A 19,036-nucleotide genomic window follows, 5' to 3' on the forward strand; every position below is an offset into this window, starting at 1 on the left:
CTCGAATCTTTATTGTCTTCAGCTTGCATTCACTTTGGTCAAATTCTCTTACAATCTTACATAGTACCGAACACATGTGCAAACTGATGAAAAATCTTACTTTTAAGGTTATTTTTTAAGATACACCCATAAGAGTCAAAGGAGGTAGAGTAATGCTCGTTTTCCATACTTGTTCTTTTCTGCCACCATGAAGGTAAACCTGAAACATTTTTTTCCTACCCAAAATAACATATAAGCCAATTCATTAAATAATTTCCTAGCTTTGATTGCATCAGATCTTATTGATTCAATCCTCGATCCTGAGCTTTTATGGGGCGAAGACAACAGTTGAGATGAAACCAGAACCAGAGCTAGGAAGGGTGGCCATCTGCCTTGTCCAGTTAGGAAGCGGCGAGGACAGGGCAGAGGGGTCCGCAGCACCATAACTAAGCCAGGGATACCTGCTGATAAAAAAAAAAAAAAAAGATTAGTGACATTGTCATATATTTATATATAGAAAACACATAGGAAAGTGCAGACTGCTGCTCTTTGATTCATGGGATGCAGCAGCCTAAGCCTATATGAGCATAACTAAAGAGATGGCTGAAGGTTATCAAAACGACTAAAGTTATAGGCTTTATCAAAAAGGAAAGTTCGAAGCCAAATCTTAAAGGTAGAACCCAAACTGGTAGCTGGTTCCACAGATAACTGAAGGTTCTGCCTCCCATTCTACTTTTAGATATCACCAGTAAACCTGCAATCATGGAAGCTCTCACCTGCTAGTTCTCACCAAGTAACGAAAGCATGCACTGTTTTTTCTGTATGACATCACATGATTACATTGACTTGGACAGACTTACAGCTGTTGCTACAGGATCAGTGTCAAAGCTGGTATATTTCATTTTTATTATATATGTATTTTTGGACTGCATAATAATAACACAACTGTATTGGCTAATAAATGCAATAAAATTAAATATGGTAATGTGAACTTATAAGTTAACATATAATCCGCATATTCAAGTATTCCACAAATTTAGTGACAAACAGGTTTTAAAACATATTTATTTGTAACTGTCCTGCTTTTAATCTCAAGTCAAAGCACCTTTAGAAATGTATACAGCATGTTGGAGTGGAGACAAAGTGGATCCATTCACTGTAAATAAAATAAGAGAAAAAACTGAAATGAAATGGGAAAATAGCATTAAAAAATCTGGATAAAATTGTGGAATCAACAGTGATTAATGCTATCAATAAAATTGATCAGTTTTTGTAAAATAAAAAGATTTTTGATTTTTTAAGCTCCTAAAAACTGTCCTTCACACTTATTAAAATCAAACACTTGTTCCAACATATTTTAAATCAAGCAAGTTTATCTGCTCTGATCAGGTTTTACTTTTAGTTTAGTTCTTACCATTGATGTTGACTGTATGACATCCCGTTAAAACAAAGCTGTTAAAAATGTGGCCACCAGGTGGCCTCTGACACCATTTCAACAACTTCTTTGATCCTAAAGAGCCTCTACTCCTTCCTGTTAGCCTGAGACATTCAACAGTAAGCAAACATCCAGAATTTAGTAAATTTTTATTAAAATGCTTGTTATTTAGTTCATCACAGTAACAAAAGTGTCCATATTAAGAGATGTGCCACTGAAATATTGATTTAAAAACACGTGAAATTTAACAAGAAAATGTGTTATTACTGTAAATTTTAGTAGGTGTTTATTTCTCAAACCAGAAAAACAAATGTGAAAAGTGCAAACAGTAAAACAAAAAGTGAGTTTTTCAAAAGTGTAACAACAACAGTTTTCCTTTTGGCTCCAACAACATTTGTAATAAGTTTAGTGACACCGTGATGAGACGTGTGAAATTTTGGTCAAAAACTACATTAAAATTGAATATTGCACCAATCAGTATATAGACATAAGCACAATAAGTATTTAATTAGTTCAGTACACAAATACATACTTTAATATCCTGTAAAAATTAGACCCAATGTGCCCAAACCAACAAGGACTGATTCAAACTTTAGCAGCAGCACCGGCACTTTTTGCCACAGCAAACACACCTGATTAGTTAAAATGGTTTATCTAATATAAATATATAAATAGAGAATTAGAGGCTTTTTTAATTAAAAAAAAAAGAAAAAAAAATGGCAGCCCTGTTTCGCAGGTTAGTATTACAGGTTATTGCACAAAAGCTACAGGGAACATCTCCCTCTTGGCACGGAACAGAAAAAAAAAAGCATCGATTGAAGCTGCCGCACTTTCCGATCCACTAAGATAACCCGCCTTCTCCGAAGAAATTCTGCATAGAATTTAGAGTGAAGTTCACTTGAAGACATTGGTGTATTCTATGCAGGATTTCAGATTTGATGTCATCAACAGTCAGTTTTTGGTAAAAACCGTCCAGCATCTGCAAAGGAAACTTGATGTTGAGGTGGAGTGAGTCACCCCAGCCAGCGGGGCTCCAGCGCACCACCAGCATCCATCCATCAGTAGCAGCCGTCTCTCCAGGTGCCGTCACGAAGTGCACTGAGGGTGGACAAGCTCTTTGGAGGCATCAGTAAACTGAGGGAAAAATGGCACAATTAACAATATCCATCACATAACTTGAGAAACCAGCTTTTGTAAATATGTTAATATGATAAAAAAAAACAGAGGCAGCGATGGAGATGATGGACATACAATAATATGCTTCATAAATAAACAAACCTGATAATCTGATGAGAAAAAGTTGCTACCAAATGATACTATGAAAACAACTGAACAGGTAAAAAAATTTGTGATGACAGCAGATCCATGATCAGCTCAGTCTTTCCAACAAAAAGCGATTTTCTTTTTACCTTCGTGATGGTTGGGCCACTTTGCTGTGGGGGGCAGTGCCTGTGGTGGCTATGAAGGAGGCGGGCCGTGGCAAACTGCTGCGCAGCATGTTTGAGGTGGCGGTGGACCCTCCACCTGCAGCTTTACTGAGCAGCGGGATCCCACTGCCACCGCCACTGCTGAGCAGAGGCTGGAGACTGGTGGAGGTGGAACCTTTGATGGTGGGGCTGACATAGGCGGTGGCCTTCAGTGGTTGCCGTGACAAGGAGAAGTTCCCTACGCTTTGTACTCTGTTTTGAAGCTGGACTGGGGAGGGGACTGGAGAGTAAGAAGTCAGAAACACTAAAATCAGAGTGCAAATCTTTGCATTTTAGGAAAATGCTGTAACACTGGAAGTACTTACTGGAGGACTGCAGGCGAGCCAGACTGCTGGACGAATCAAAGCTCTGGCTGTTACGAAGCAAAGAGGGGGAAGCGCTGGGATTGGTGGGAATGGGCACACTGGGCATGCTGGGAGCTCTGACGAGGTTCGGCATGCTTCTCCGCAATTTATCTGACAAAGAGCCACAAAAATGTACGTTTTGTAAAGTGTACAAGGAACATTTTATCCTTAAAAAAAACAAACAAAAAAAAAACCAACTCAACATTTGGGTCAAACAATAAGTTCTTTTAACCAAGACGGTCCATTAAGCTGCTGGTCATGAGCTCCTCCCTGTACAGTAGCACCCTCGGTCAGGTTCACAACGTTAATCCAATCAAACTCTCTCTGAACGGAAACACGCGGCAGTCAGAGAGCTTTAAGAGCAGTTGTACAAGAGGCTTAAACTGGTTCTTATTGAGAAGCACAAGGTCAGCGTGATCCAGTCCTGGACCTGCAAGTCCTTTATTTATTTATAAACGGCTGGATAGCTCAGTTGGCAGAGCATCCATCTTCCATGTGAGAGACCAGAGTTAGACTTAGGCAAGACCCTTAACGTTACTGCCTAAACACTGTAAGTCGGTTTGGACAAAAGCTTAATTAATGTAATGTAAACAGCCAGGAAGTAGGTGCAGTGACTAAAAGACACGAAGACTAATATATATTACAATTTGTAAGGCAAAATCATTATTGTACTTAGAGTTTGTATAATTCTAATAAGCTTAAAAAAAAATCTATATTTAGTACAAGTAGAGTTATTTTTTAAAAACAGCCTGAGCTTTCAAACACATTCAAGACCACTTTAAAAAGATTAAAACGAAGTCTGGTTGCTTGGAAGCAAAGTATAATGAGAGGCAGGCTGGTTGGAATGTAAACAGGATAAATTTAGTGTAAATCAGCGTTGACTTACTCTCATGTTCGACTGGACGCCACCACGAAGTTTCCCCAAAACAATAAAGCCAATGACAACACAAACAATAAATACACAAAAATGTTGTACGTACAACACAGAGACAAAGAGATAGCTCAGATTAGTGCATTTACAACAGTGAGGAGAGCATGTTTCAACAGATTGCTCTGCAACACTGACTCAGCTGTTTTCGTGTCTCTCTGGGAAGAGATGGTGCAAAAAAAAAAAAGAAAAAAAAAAAAAAAAAACACACCACATTGTGTTTGCTTAGAAAGATTTATGCCTTTTCAGCTGCTTATTGCTGAGAGTTTACCAGCCGGTCAGCGGCTTTACTTGCAGTTGGAGATTTCTCACCTGATCCTGGTCTGAAGCCCTGCTGCTCGGCTCCGCAGAGGCTGCCCAGTCCCAGTCCTAGTCCCTGTCCCAGTCCCTGAGGCTGAGCTTGAAAGGCGAACCCAGCGGAAGGGTACGGGGGGGTGGAGGGGGTGGAAGGAGGGGTGCACAGGGAGCTGGTGCTTCTTCGCCAGTCTCGCATGCTGGAGAAAGTGTGGGAGTGCGGCAGGCGGGTGAGGCGCGGCTGCGGTGGCGGCAGGAGGCCGTAGTCTTCGTCGTCCTCCTCGTCTTCCTCCTCCAGGTCGGGGCCGCCGCTGAGCTGGCTGAGTTGGAAGGTGAAGCTCTGGCTGCGGCGGTTGGCCAGGATGGACGAGGTGCTGGCGTAGTCCTGCCTTAGACCTGGGGAAGCGAGACATGAGGGAAGAGCGGGCAAAAAGAAAAAAAAAAAAAAAAAAAAACACACACCCACACACACAGGGAGAAGATGAAACACACATCACCTCCTGGGGTTAATGAAGCTGAAGTAGCGATGGGCTTTGAGATCTGGAGCAATATGTTAAATTATTAGAGAGGAGGAACAACGGAGACAGACAGCAGAGGAAGTGAGCTGGCTCAAAAAGGACAAATAACCGACTCATGTCTGTTCACACATCCGCCAACACTAAAACAAAGCTCAACACCATCATGAAGTAGGTCAGGAACTTACTCTCCTCCTGCAGCCGGGCCATCACCTGGACATCCGTCAGGTCCTGCAGTTTGTAGTCGAGGTTAATGGAGTTGTCGTCCATCTCCGACATGCCGAGGTCGCTGTCCATGGACGACTGTGGGCTGAGGGCTGCGCATCTGAGGCTGCGGCCTTCAAACCAGTGAGATTTGTGTTAATACTGAACATGGAGGCGTTTTGGTATAAACACAGGGGCTGCTTGGCTCTTATTAAGCACCATTCAGGCAAAAATACTTAGTGAGAGTTCAAACCAACTTCCCCACAGTAAATGATGCGCCTGCTACCTCTTCTCTGTGATGGTTGTGGAAATAATTCTTCATCACTGCTATTATTTTACTCTCTTTTCCTTTGGTTTAGTTTTGACAGAAGTTAAACTACTACTGCCTAAATATTAATTCAGCAGCGATGTGAAGAGGCGAGCAAGGGGAGCTCCAGCTACACATAAATGAGTTGCTCAACATCATGGAGCAGGGTTTCCTCCAGGACTTTTCGAAACTGTAAGGGAGGGCTTTATAACCTTCATGCTTGGAGCTGATCGCTCATGTGATCAGAGCTGATGCGTCTCAGGTGTTTTCCTCAGTCACAAACAAACAAAAATGACATGTATGAAACGCAACTTTAAACATGATCAAAAATCAAATTATGACACCTGACCAGCGATACTGAGTCAGCAGTGTTTATGGTAACGTGATTAAAGAAAGCAGTCGGACAAATCTCGAAGCATTCTGGGATGCAGTGCCTGCTCAGCAAAGCTGATTACATGGAGCTTCATGGGAACAGATGGACAATGATCCAGATATAATACTGTAAAAGCAAGCCAGGAGTTTTAGAAGGTTAAGAAGTGCAACGCTCTGCATAAACATCAGAACCTGACAGAACACTAAAAGAACTTTTTCTGTAGTGATGTCCCCAGGTTTCAGATTTCAGACAAATTTATTTAAAATTATTATTTTATTTAGAGTCATATTCATTTGTCCAATTAGATTTCAGCTCCTAACAGAGAGGTTTCCACATGAGTCTGCACTTTAAGTCCATATTCATTCTGATGAAACAAAGTTTTATGTTTGGAGGATGAGACCAGCTCGAGCTGCTTGCACACTGTGTTGCACTGTGGTGGAAAATCTCCTCCGGGGGAGTCATGTTGCTCAGGACGTGAGCTGCTGCCCCTCAGGGCTCGACTGTTTTCCTTCTGCGTGGCCTCTCCTATTCCCTGCAGCTTTGCTCCCTGCTGTCAGGAACGGGACTTTTTCCATCAGTAATAATGCACTCAAATCTGTCAGCCACTTTGCTCTCAGCAGCTAAACATTGTTTTATGCAGCAGGAATGCATTTTGAAAGAAAGTGGTATATTTGCACGCCCACATCTTCCATGGGAGGATGTGTGAAAAGCAGTGTATGACCTGAGCCAAGTATCTGGGGTTAATTTAAAGTTTCTTTAATCAGTATGTGTTGGTGTCAGTCTTACTTCGACTGGCTGGGTGAGGGAGGAATGTAGGAGTTCTCTCAGCTACTGGGGACAGCTCCTTCCCTACAGGACTCAGGGTGTGATGGAGGACTTGGTGGAGCGGGGAGGATAGGGTTGGAGCTGCAGCAGGGATGGGGAAAAAAAACAGGAGACTTTTAGGCTAAAATTCAAGTTAAATACAGAAAAAGTTCTGGTTTGTAAATAAAAAAAAAATAAAAAAAAAAGTATGGTGTTAGGCTACCATGTCTCTCAGACGGCTGGGGAGTGGAGCAGGGTTTGGTTGACGGGGAGGAGGTGATGGGTGACACTCCTGCGACTCGACTCAGAGGAGGACCAGGGGAGGAGGAGGGGGAGGGGCTGGATAAGGCGCTCCGCCACCTGGAGACTGAAGACGAGGAGGAGGAAGAGTAGAAGAGCAAACAAAGTGAATATTTCATTCTCACATATAGTAAAGATCTTGTGTTTAATACAGGAAGAAAAAAAAAAAAAAAGCATTGTATTCCATTGAATCACCTCATCATTGTCTAGTCTCCTCACACACACAAACTAACACACTTTAAAGTAGAGGGCAGTATTGTGCAGCCGTTACCTCACCACTGCCTGCCACTCTCCGCTCTATTCAACAGCTCAGAGCTGAGGACAAAGCTGCCTTCACCACAACAGAGCAGCTTGTATGCTGCAGCTGTACCTGGTGCCGACTGCCTCAGACAAACACAAACACACACTCCTTGGTTTCTATACATAGAAATACAAAATAAAAAAAAAAGTGCTTTGTACTTCTTTACTCAGAAATGTGTTTCTGAAGTAGTGTCTCTGCTTTACCAGTCAAAGCAAACCTAATGCACTTTGCTATAGAAGAGGGGGCGCATTCCTTTCATGTAAAGTGTTTCTATGGCAACAGCTCTCTTCCATTTCACTGTACTCAACCAGAAGCAGTGAGAGAGAGATAGAGATTGCAGGCGGGATTGGTGGGAGGATTTCTCTGTAACTTTAAGACTCAAGCAGACTCCAGCAGAGAGGCGTTAGTGTGTCGGCGGACACGAGACGCACAGCTGCTGCAACTTCAGAGGATGGAGCAGAGTCAGAGGTCGACTGGAGGTGACCCAAATCCTGACAAGAGACTGCAGCAGAAAACCTGGTTGGAAAAGGATGAGGACTGCAGTGCAAACACTCGAGTAACCACATAACATCACTTTGTTCTAAATGACTTCTAAAAGGGTTGAATCTAACTTAAAAAAACCCCAGACAGACACAAGCCTGGCCCTATGTTTGGCTTCCCACTGACAATCCAGCACAGTTTGAAGGCAGAGCCACCTCAGAAAACGCTCCACGAAGGAGATTCAAGCACCATGTCCTCATTAAAATCTCCAGCGTATTAAGCTGCCTGTTAAGCTGAGGCCAAGGGAGCTGTTGCATGCATTTACACAGTCCTTGGTGTGTGTGCACATATGTGCACACTTTCCAAAGAGACCACTGACTGGATGAGAGTTTCAGCGAAGTCACCTGGGCTGATGCTTCAGGTTGACTGTCAAACTTAAGCCATATGATCTATTTTTAAAATAAGAGTCAATTGTGACTCATGAGGTAACCATAGCAACAATAAAGCCAAGCCAAGAGACAGCCTCAACACAGCTATTGATTTTTTAGTCAGCGGATGCAACCATGATGACACACGTGGGCTGTTTTTCTTCCTCTTCGGTAGTAAGAAATGCTGCTGAAGATAAATTTTAATTGTACTTTTCTTATCATAATACTTAGTTTTCATATTATTATTGATATTACTGTACATGAGCAAAAGAAAAAAAAAAAAAACATGACAAATAAGGCAATCACATTTTTAATTAAGGCTCCATTTGGCATCTTTTTAAAATCAATTACAACTGAATGAATAGTGTTAGAGTGCTTTACTGATTTAAACTTGTAGACTCTTTAAAGCTGCATATTATATAACTGTGAATCTTTGTTCTCCTTTAAATAGTTGCAACAGCAGGGTGAAACTAAAAAAGTATTTACCACAACCCTTTGTGCTGTTACTTGACATACAAAGCCAATTCAATGGCATCCTGTAGCCATTGTGGTAGTTCAGTGTGTGTTTTGTATGTGACAGTTTACAATCCCCCAAATGCTTTTCAGAGGCTATCAACTGACGTCAACAGCATGGATTTAGATCAGTGGTGGGGGAACCTTGGCCTTCGTCCTGCAGGTTTTCCATGTGCCCTTGCTCCAACACACCTGATTCAAATTAATGTCAAGGTCAAGTCTAGTTTCTTTCAGCTAAGACACCTGTCGAAAGTTAAACCATTTCTTTCTCTGCATCATCTCGAGCTTTTAATCCATGCTTTTATTTCTAAAATTGCTTAGACTGTTGCAACGCACTTTCTCGATCGGCTGCAGCTGGTCCAAAATACTGCAGCTCAACTTTTAACTGGCACAAAAAAAAACAAAACAAAAAAAAAAACGAGAGCAGGTTACTCTGGTCTTGGCTTCCCTTCATTGGCTACCCGTTCATTTTTGAGTCAGTTTTAAAAATCTTAAATGGGCTTGTACTTATATAGAGCTTTTCCAGCCAGTTTGACCACTCAAAGCGCTTTACACTACTTATCACATTCACACCCCGATATGCACATCGTGAGGCAACGTGGGGTTAAGTGTCTTGCCCAAGGACACTTCGGCATGTAGTCAGTGGAAGCCTGGGATCGATCCACCAGCCTTCCGGTGGAAAGACGACTGCTCTTCCTCCTGAGCTACAGCTCCATTTGATTTGAATCATAGTCTCGCCCCACAGTATCAGTCAGACCTCCTTCAGCCATAAACACCGTCACGTTCCCTACAGTCAGCAGACCGGTCCGCTCAACCAGGAGGAAACTTAGAGATGACCGGGCTTTTTCTGTAGCTGGACCCAGACTGTGGAACCAGTTACCTCCACATATTAAAGATGCCTCTTCACTTGTTTTTAAATCACTGCTTAAAACATTGTTTTCTTTGGCTTTTAACACTAGTTGCGATGTTGATTTTTGTGACTTTCTTTTTATACTTTTAACAGTTTTATTGGCTGACCATATGTTTTAATACATTTTTTTTTTTACCGTTTTATTTTTTTTATTTTGGTGTAAAGCACTTTGGTCAACTGTGTTGTTTGAAAGTGCTGTAAAAATAAAGCAGAGTTGGAATAATGAGTCACTGTGCAGAACTTGATTGGCTGTTGGATCCATTTGATTTGAATCAGGTGTGTTAGAGCAGGGACACGGAAAGCGTGCAGGACTGCAGCCCTCGAGGACCAGGGCTCCCCATCACTGATTTAAATCAGCACAGCATCGACGTGGACATATTTTTGATTTAAAGCCAAATGATGAAGCCAGCAATGCAAAGGTTTTCCAATTCTTATTATACCGATATATTGTTGGCATAGCTACAGAGAGAAAAAGATAAATTGTTAATAATTTGCATGAAATTTCACCAAAAATGTAATTAATCTGACGGTCTGTATGTCTTAGCCTACAGCTGCTAATTACATTCAGAAGTCAGACAATATGTCAAGTTCTTCCCACTTGTGTCTAATCCAAGTTTCACAACACACACCTGTTGTGAAAGGCCTCACAGTCTGAAATACCACAAAACAAGCAACACAATGAAAATCAAAAGGCTCCACAAACCGATTAGGACCATTTAGGTATAGGTTATTAAACTAAAAATCCCTCAGGACTATTATATCTATTAGTGGACTGTGGCAATGCAGCAAACCTACTGAGAAATGGCAGAACATTAAAAAAAAAAAGGTGTGTTCTGGCTGTCTACTCATTCAATATATAGTAATAATAATGTCAGATGTGTTTTAAACACCATCTGAATGCAGTCGTGCTGGTACACTGGCAGCACAGAGCCTACATGCTTAATCTGAGGTGAAGGACAAGTTTCTATTGTTTTTGGCTAAGAACATGCTCAAAAATCAACATCCTGCTTCATTACAATGACAAATAACTTGGGAACTAATCTGTGTGAAAATCTGTGCAAGTGTTTCGGGATTTATGGTCTCCACCTGAACAAGTGTAGGCTGCAACTGAAACTACGTGAGTTTCAAACTAATTAAAAATTTATATTTCCCTTAGTAAAACAAATGTTGCTATACAACTTTAATCATCTGTTTAGATCCACATTGTTGGATCAACTTAGATGTGAATACTTCAAAATAAGACCTATGTTACAAATAAACATGTTAACTGTTAACATGAGCAGCTAAAAGTCAATCAGTCAAATTTTATTTAGAAAAGTGTGTTACAACAACCACATTATAGTTCATCAAAGAGCCGGACAGCCTTAAAAACAAGAATAAAAACATAGTACACTTATAAATAATGCAAATCAGCAACACTAAAGCAACACTGATCTGAATAAGTCTGCAGCCTGGCCTTAAAAAGGGACAGGTCCATGATGGAGCATAACTCCCCACCACTGCAAAGGCACCATCACCCAGCTGTTTGCACCTGGACCTTGGTACTATCAGCAGGTGTCGTTTAGAGGAGCCGCTGGTGTGTTTAAACTTTATTAATTTATTTTACAAATACATTTTTGGAAACATTCCTCAAAGATTTTGCTCCATATTGACATGACAGCATCACAAAGTTGCTGCAGGTTTGTCGGCTACATCCATGATGAGAATCTCCCGTTCCACCACATCCCAAAGCTGCTCTACTGGACTGAGACCTAGTGACTGTGGAGGTCGTTGGAGTCTAGTAAACTCATTGTCATGTCCTAGAAAGCAGTTGGAGATGATCTGAGCTTTGTGACATGGTGGATTATCCTGCTGGAAGTAGCCATCAGAAGATGCTCCACTGTGGTCATAAAGGGATGGACATGGTCACCAAAAACGCTCTTTTAAAATTTTTTTAATTTTATTAAAAGACCAAATGACTCATGCAATTCCCTTGTGCATCTGTACTCGACCAAACATCAAATAAAGTCTTGAGTTAGGCTGTGGTGTTTAAACCATTGTAAGTTGGTTCTAATTGTAGCCTCAGTTTCCTGTTCTTAGCTGACAGGAGGCACCGGTGTGGTCTTCTGCTGCTGTAGCCCATCTGCTTCAAAGTTGGATGTGTTGTGTGTTCAGAGATGCTATTCTGCAGACCTTGGTTGGAACCAGCTGTGTTGTGAGTTACTGTTACCTTTCTATCCTCTCCAACCAGTCTGCCCATTCTCCTCTGATCTCAGCAAGACATTCTGGTCCAGACAACTGCTGCTCACTGGACATTTTCTCTTCTTCAGACCATTCTCTGTAAACCCTAGAGATGGCTGTGTGTGAAAATCCCAGTAAATACTCAGACCCACAACCATGTCACGTTCAAAGTCACTAAATCCCCTTTCTTTGTCATTCTGATGCTCAGTTTGAACTTCAGTCATCTTGACCGTGTCTACATGCCTAAATTAACTGAGTTGCTGCCATGTGATTGGTTGATTATCTATTTGCATTTAAAAAATTGAACAGTTATACCTAATAAAGTGGCAACTGATTGCATTTGCTCTGATCAAACCATACAACCCCTACCCCCCCAAAAAGTGTTTCAAATATAACTTTCAAGGAAGCAATAGCGGAAAAAAAACAAAAAAAAACAACAAAAATTCAAACATGAACACCTTTCACAGACCCTTATACGATACATATATTTATGACGTAATTGATCTTGGTTTTAATGAGCCTAAATACTCATTTTATTATAAAAGTTCTAAGCATAATAGTTTGTTAAATAACTAGTTCATCAAGTGGTCACTTGCCCTGCAAATTTTAGATGTTTTCCTCCTCCAACACACCTGATTCAGATTAATTAACCTCAAGTTCTTTGCAAGCCTGTTAATGAGACACTCATTGCAGGACAGTGGTCCCTGAAGACTGGAGCTTGAGATCCCTAAACTAGAACTTTCAGATCCATGTTAAAAAGGGAAAAGGTAACCTACACTACATTCATCGGAAATAGACTTGAAAAATGTATGTAAAAAACTTTGGATGCAGCGTGAGTAGGTTCATTTTGTCTGCTCCAATTGTAGTTGTAAGAGTTTTATTTTGGAAACAAAGACACTTAACTTCTGATGCAAACATGAACGACTCAAAATTAAACTTAAAAAGGCTGAGATTAAGAGTTGTGTCTGTGGATCTAAACTGTAAGCTCACATGTATATTAAAATGTTTATTGTCTTTGTTTTTAAATAGTGCTGCTTGCTGAGGAAGCTTTGTGATGATGGCACAGATTTCCTTTTCCGGTCAAGTCAAGTCCATCTGACGGCTACAGGCAGTCATTGGAACAGGAGTGCCCAAGTCCGGTCCTCGAGATCTACCATCCTGCAACTTTTATATGCAACCCTTCTCCAACGCGCCTAAATCAGATGTCATCTGCATGTCATTCAGCTCTGCAGAGGCCTGGTAACGAGCCAGTCATTTGATTCCGGTGTGTTGGAGAAGGGTTGCATCTAAAAGTTGCAGGATGGTAGATCTCGAGGACCGGACTTGGGCACCCCTGTCAGGATCTTTAATCACTGCACTGTTAAGGCACACGGCAGCCCTTTCCAGCTTCCCATATCGCCACACTTGCCACTTGATTTGGGAATAAATTATTTTTATTTGTGAAAACTCTGAATCTGAGATGGGATTTCTATAGGGGGCATTGCCTCCAGCGTGGACTATTAAAATGTCTGGAGGACCTCTGAAGATTTGGTGTTGATGCCAAACTGCTGAGGGGCTTCCTCTTCTCCTTGCCTTATGTAACTAAATTAATGGGCCAGTTTGCAGTTAGTGGACTTTCCTTGCCAGTCGTCTCCATTAGCCTGCTGTGATGTTGAGGCCTGATCTTCCTTGTCCGATGGAGTTGGATCACAGTGAACCCGATGACCTCACTATAGCAGAGGCTTCATCACACATACTGACCCCTTTCCTTGCTGAAATGAAGTCTGGGATGCTACTGCTGTTTGTGGAAACTTAAACTTTTGCTCAGAGTTGTTTTTTTTTTTTTTCAAATTAAAACGTGACCCTATTTTACTACCAGGAAGATGCTGGTGGGGCTTGAGTTTTCCATCTTATGTTCACTTATCCTCTTCTTTTCAATGCAGGTTTCCTGTTGTTCACACAACCTTCAACCACAGACACCAACTAGGGTGGTTCAGGAGTGGAGGTCTCTGTTTTTACCCCCACTCTGGAGGATTTCCTCATCTTTAGCAGTTGAATCTTGAAGTGATGCCCGGTTTTCAGAGCCTGGCTCAAGGATGAACTCCATCTCATCCTGATCTGAACCTGAACTCTGAGGATGGGAGACGTTTATCAGGTTGAAGGAGGACTGCACATCAGAGCTGGAGTCCACAATGACCATCAGATGCTCTTTGCTGGGGGTAATTCTTACCTCAGGATGCAGCTGTGGCATAAACTTAATGGGGTCTTCAAAGTTCTTCATGTGAGCCTGTACTACCTCAGCATCTGCTGCTGGCAGAGCGGTGACTAGCTGGCTTGGAGTCTGAGACCTTGATGTTTAGTTCAGTTCACCTTTATGATATTCTCATAAAAATCTGCATTAGAGCTCGCAGTTGAGGATGCTCAGAACTGTCACCATGTGATGTAAAAGTGGCCAGACCTCTTTGAGCAGAAGGTTGGAGGTCTTCTGAGAAATTCCTTCCAGCAGCTAAATTTCCTCACAAAGATCAATTTTGACACTCAGTGATGCATTGTTGAACTTTCTCCAATAAAACACTATTTAACTCTAACAGAATAAATGCACCTAAAGCATAAATTTAATTTTACTACCATCAGATTTTCAGGGGCCTTAATGTCAGTTACAGTTGGCAGTTTTTTTTTCTAACTTCTCTTTCTACTGTGGCTTACAGTGAACTCCTTATGTAAAAGATTATACTTTGCTGTAAGAATTTTGTGGCTCTAGTGTAGGGTTGGTTTTAGAATTCCAACATGGATGCTTTCACATGATCAAGCACATATTCAGCCTCAGAAAAACCAGCTTTGACACACCACTTTGTGACATCTGCAGTGTTCGATTAGTTAAGCCAGATAACAGAGATAGCGTGGCCATGTTGCACCAAAAAACACCAGAAATGGAACTACACAGTAGGTTCAAACAGACTCTACCATGCACACATATATTAGAAAATGGAAAAATGACCAGAAACAAGCAGCTTATCGAGCCGTTTTTCCTCTAGATATTGACATTTACACTCAGTCGGCCAGAAATCTAGCAGGAAGAACACGAAGTCTAGAAAGGACGCCAACAGACTGAACAAACTGATCAGGAAGGCACAGTCTGTTGTTGGCTGTAAACTTATCACCCTGGCGGAGGTGGAGGAAGTGAGGGTGCTGGCAATCATGGACAATCCCTCTCGCCCCTACCACAAAACACTGGACAAGCTAAAAAGCAACTTCAGCAACAGTTTCATCAACCCCACTGCTCTAAGGAACGATACAGGAAATTCTTCCTACCTTCCTTCTGCAGTCAGACTTTATACTTCATCTACCTCTGTCAGAGCCACCATTACACACCTGGTCTAACTCTGTCATGTTTGCACACATCACACTGCAGTTATGTACCCTGTATACGTTGCACACACACACAAATATATAAACTGTTTTTGTGTACCACACCAGACTGCTATGACAGCTTAATTTCCCCTTGGGGATGAATACAGTAATCGTATCTATGTAACTGTTTTAGCACCTCTTCCTGAATGTGCATGTGTGCTTGTTGCACATAAGTAAAAAAAAAAAAAAAAAAGCCTGGTGGTTAACAGCACAGTCTCTGCTGCTGGTTTAACACAAACAATATCACATGAATGAACTGATCTGAGTTCCATTAAAGCAAAATGTGACAAATCTGGAGTCATTAACCCCTCCAAACTGAAATGCGGAGCTTCGTCTACAAACAGTGTTCATCTTCCAGCTGGATTGTTCCATCATTAGTTGTGATGTTGCTGTTATTTCTCACAATCACCTCTTTTCTGTGTGTTTGGTCTTTTGAGCTTCATAATCAAACATTAACATCCACTCAAGGAATGCCGCTCGCTTTAAAAGCTGACATTTATCACTGATGAGTCAGCTGAACCACAACACTCTGCTCCTAAGTCTGATCCATCTTAGATTTAAAGTTCAGCCTGATAGTAGTCAGCTCTTTCTGTTACCAGTGAAAATCCTTTTTACACACCCACACACACACAAAATGGGGCAGCCTCGCACCTTGTTCCAATCTGAGGGACAACGACCTCCTGGCAGCCTCTACCTCCGATGTGGGGCTATCCAGAGCCTGCCGGCACCACTGAAGGGGTGTAAAGGACTCGTTAGTGGTCTCGCTGGTCTTCGATGTCACATATAACCTGGAAACAGAAAGTTGACATAATGAGTCTGCACAGATTTAACTGCTGGATGGCAAGATGTAACTTTTTTTGTTGTTTAAAATAAAAAACATTTAGGAAAATTTTGCTTCATTTCTTACTACAATAAACACTGCACTGTCCCCCAAATTAATTTACATTTATTAGTTTTTCTTCCTACTTACTTTCCACCAGCTTCATTCGCTACTTCACATAACAGATGGAGACATTTCTACACATACTGTTGAAAAGGCAACCACAAAAAGAAGAAACTGTTGCATTAACACCATCTTCCTCTTTTAAAACCCTCTTTGTTACATAAGCTTTTCATCTTCTTAAGTCATTGTTGCACAAACTTTCAGTCTTAACTTCCTTCTGGTGGTTCCTGACAGAAAAAAAATCTTTGTGCTGCACAAGGCAGATCGTAATTCAGACTCCTTTCAACTTCTGGTTTGAGGTGAAATGAAGCTTTAAGTATGAGGAGTTCAGATGAAGTGAATCTGATTATTCTGACAGCTCTGACTCCACGATTCTGCTCTGCAGGCAACATAGAAGGAGCTGAATTATAGATTAAAACCTAAGCTGACATCAGGTGAGAGGCTGACCTGAGGAGGACAGAGAACACACACACACAGCTCAGTTTCTATTCCTGGACATGTGAAGGGTACCTGCATTATGAATCTAGCAAATAAAAGATGAATCCAAATGTGCTGCAGTGCAGATTCAACCCTGTTCAAAGAAGCTTTTAAGGTGCTCCTCATATGCATCCTAATATTAGAAACACCTCTCAGTGAACAGCAGTGTAATTAAACCCTCATAAATCCAGATACAGCTGGCTGGGTTAAGCCTGATCAAAATATGCAAAAAACATAAGCTCATAAAATGTCAACAACTTTAGTAGTGTAAAAAAAAGCCAGAGAGATGCATCTGTTAATCCATCTATCGGCCAAATCCACATCAGAAATTGGGTCTATGGAGGGTTGGCTGTGAAAAAGCCTTTCACAAGGCTGGGGAATGCAAAATGACACAAGAACTGGGCTGAAAATCAGCAACAGGTCTTGTGGTGACATGAATCTGAACCTCATTATCATTGCAGCGTGGGATCATCTTGACAAAGAACAAAACAAAAGGTGTCCAACATCCAAAGAAGAGCTTTGGAAAGTCTTCTAGGAAGTCTAGAGAACTATTCCTGAAGACCACTTAAAAGAAGCTTGTCTAAAACGAGTCAGGCTTTGTTGACAAATAAAGCTTCTCAAACCAAATATTGACTTTCAAGCTTGATAGAATTGTACAAACTCTGTTTTTGTCCCACAACTCGCTGTGATGAGCTTAGCACAAACCAGCATCAAAGGTCTGTTTGCATTTGTGGCTCAGCTGTTTCAGGGAGGCAGTCATGTAAAGGCATCCTGCATGTGGCATTACACCGGAAATTCACCTGCATGCACAGAGAAAGAAGCCAGCTTGATGCAGCCTAACAATAAGTGGCCTTTATTGTCTGCTGTCTAATTAACTCCCAATGTGTGCGGCTTTGTCTAAATGCTGCTGAGGTCTGGAATGACTGACATCAAAGCTTACTTATAATAATTAGGAACAAAAGGGAAAAAATGCAATTAAACATTCCACACAATACAACACATGGTCCAATATGGGAAATATAGGAACAAACACTGGGCAGTTACCATGTCTCTTCAGACTCCTCTGAGCAGCTCAATGAATCCAAATCTAAAAGCTCCAGGTCATCTAGAACCGATGGTTCGGATGCGTCCTCCTCCTCCTCTAGGGAGCCTTGGACTCCATCACCGGCGTTGTGCGGGTAGTAATAGTCGAAAGGCTCCGGAGGACAGAATGACCCCAAGGACGACTGACACAGCAAGGTGGGCAGCGGGCTGGGGAGGCAGTATCCAGCGGCACTGCCAAGCATGCACGCTGGGTTGGGAGGCAGCACATGCGGCCCGCCTGAGCAGCCGCTGGCCCGTGTCCGCAGCTGCTCGTTCTGCCGCTCCAGTTTCCGGACCAGCTCTTGCAGCTTCTTCACCTCCAACTCTGCGTTCAGGGTGTTGCTGTTGCAGTCCACCTCCGTCATTATCGCGGGGTTCAGTACGGCTGCCTCCATTGGACCTGAACAAAGGAAACAGTACTTCCTAAGCCGCCTCCAGTTTGGAAAAGATATGGAGAGGAGATACGTCCAGGCTGCTGCGACTGCGGCACTTTTTTCCCCTCCGGCTCGCCCGTCGTCTTACAACTGATTTGTGTTTGGCAGCGGTAGTAGGCTAATCTGTCTAGGAAGCCTTGTCTGGACGGTCACCCAATGGGAGACTTTAAGACTCCACCCCTCTACTACACACACCCACACGTGTCAGCCTCCACCTCTCGGAACGGAGCAGATGATCACAGGTGGAAGCTGCACCTGTCAGTTTAAATGGTGAGTTCACGTCCAACAAAAAGACTCTGGTGGACATTGAGAACATGCCAACACAATTTGATTTTGTCAAAATTTTAATTGTACACATATGTTGATTTACTTGGAACTGATCTGGATATGATTTACTGCTAATAAGTCATTTAATAGATGACCTAATTGTCGAAGGAGGTTGTGTTATAATTAGCGGGCGCACCTGTTCCACATTTATGCGTATTTGGTGACATCTGGTGGCTGAAGCTTGCTATAGCTCAAAGCGAGGAACCAGCGTGCATTGACTTGTAAATATCTGCATCTCTATAAATTCCTTAAATTTTGACTTGACACCTTAATAATATAAAAGAAAAACAATCAACCTTAAAAAAAAAGAAAAAAAATCACAATCTGGTTTCAGTTGGTTCATCAACGTTGCCGGACAAGTTCATCAGCAATAAATTTTTTTTTTTTTTTTCATTTTAAAAAAGTAAATTATTACAAATATCTTAGATTTGCGATTAAAACGGAGATTACATGATTTATATAACCGTTGTCGTTTCTTCCAAAGGCTTGATGTTACTTTGCTTTAGCTGCTTAAGCTAGCGCTGCAGCCGTGGTGTTAGTGTTGCATTGTGGGTAATGTA

The 19,036-nt window shown here is 41.8% G+C and overlaps 1 protein-coding gene across 2 annotated transcripts; it reads right to left on the minus strand.

The window, feature by feature from the left end:
• Positions 1–1,546: 1,546 nt before the first annotated feature.
• Positions 1,547–18,440, minus strand: LOC121635477 (SLAIN motif-containing protein 1-like). 2 transcript variants are annotated; one of them, XM_041978639.1, is made up of 10 exons: positions 17,677–18,440; positions 15,864–16,000; positions 6,894–7,037; positions 6,653–6,772; positions 5,171–5,320; positions 4,486–4,863; positions 4,132–4,143; positions 3,207–3,356; positions 2,824–3,121; positions 1,547–2,548 (listed from the first exon to the last, which is right to left on the minus strand). In XM_041978639.1, exons 1-10 carry the CDS (start codon positions 18,108–18,110, stop codon positions 2,473–2,475), a joined length of 1,899 nt encoding a protein of 632 aa, XP_041834573.1. In that variant the 5' UTR covers positions 18,111–18,440; the 3' UTR covers positions 1,547–2,472. The 2 variants fall into 2 exon arrangements, with proteins under 2 accessions (XP_041834573.1, XP_041834574.1); XM_041978640.1 differs by lacking the exon at positions 4,132–4,143.
• Positions 18,441–19,036: the final 596 nt, after the last annotated feature.

The sequence above is a fragment of the Melanotaenia boesemani genome, chromosome 24 (assembly GCF_017639745.1).
Source record: "Melanotaenia boesemani isolate fMelBoe1 chromosome 24, fMelBoe1.pri, whole genome shotgun sequence".
NCBI classification, from domain to species: domain Eukaryota; kingdom Metazoa; phylum Chordata; class Actinopteri; order Atheriniformes; family Melanotaeniidae; genus Melanotaenia; species Melanotaenia boesemani.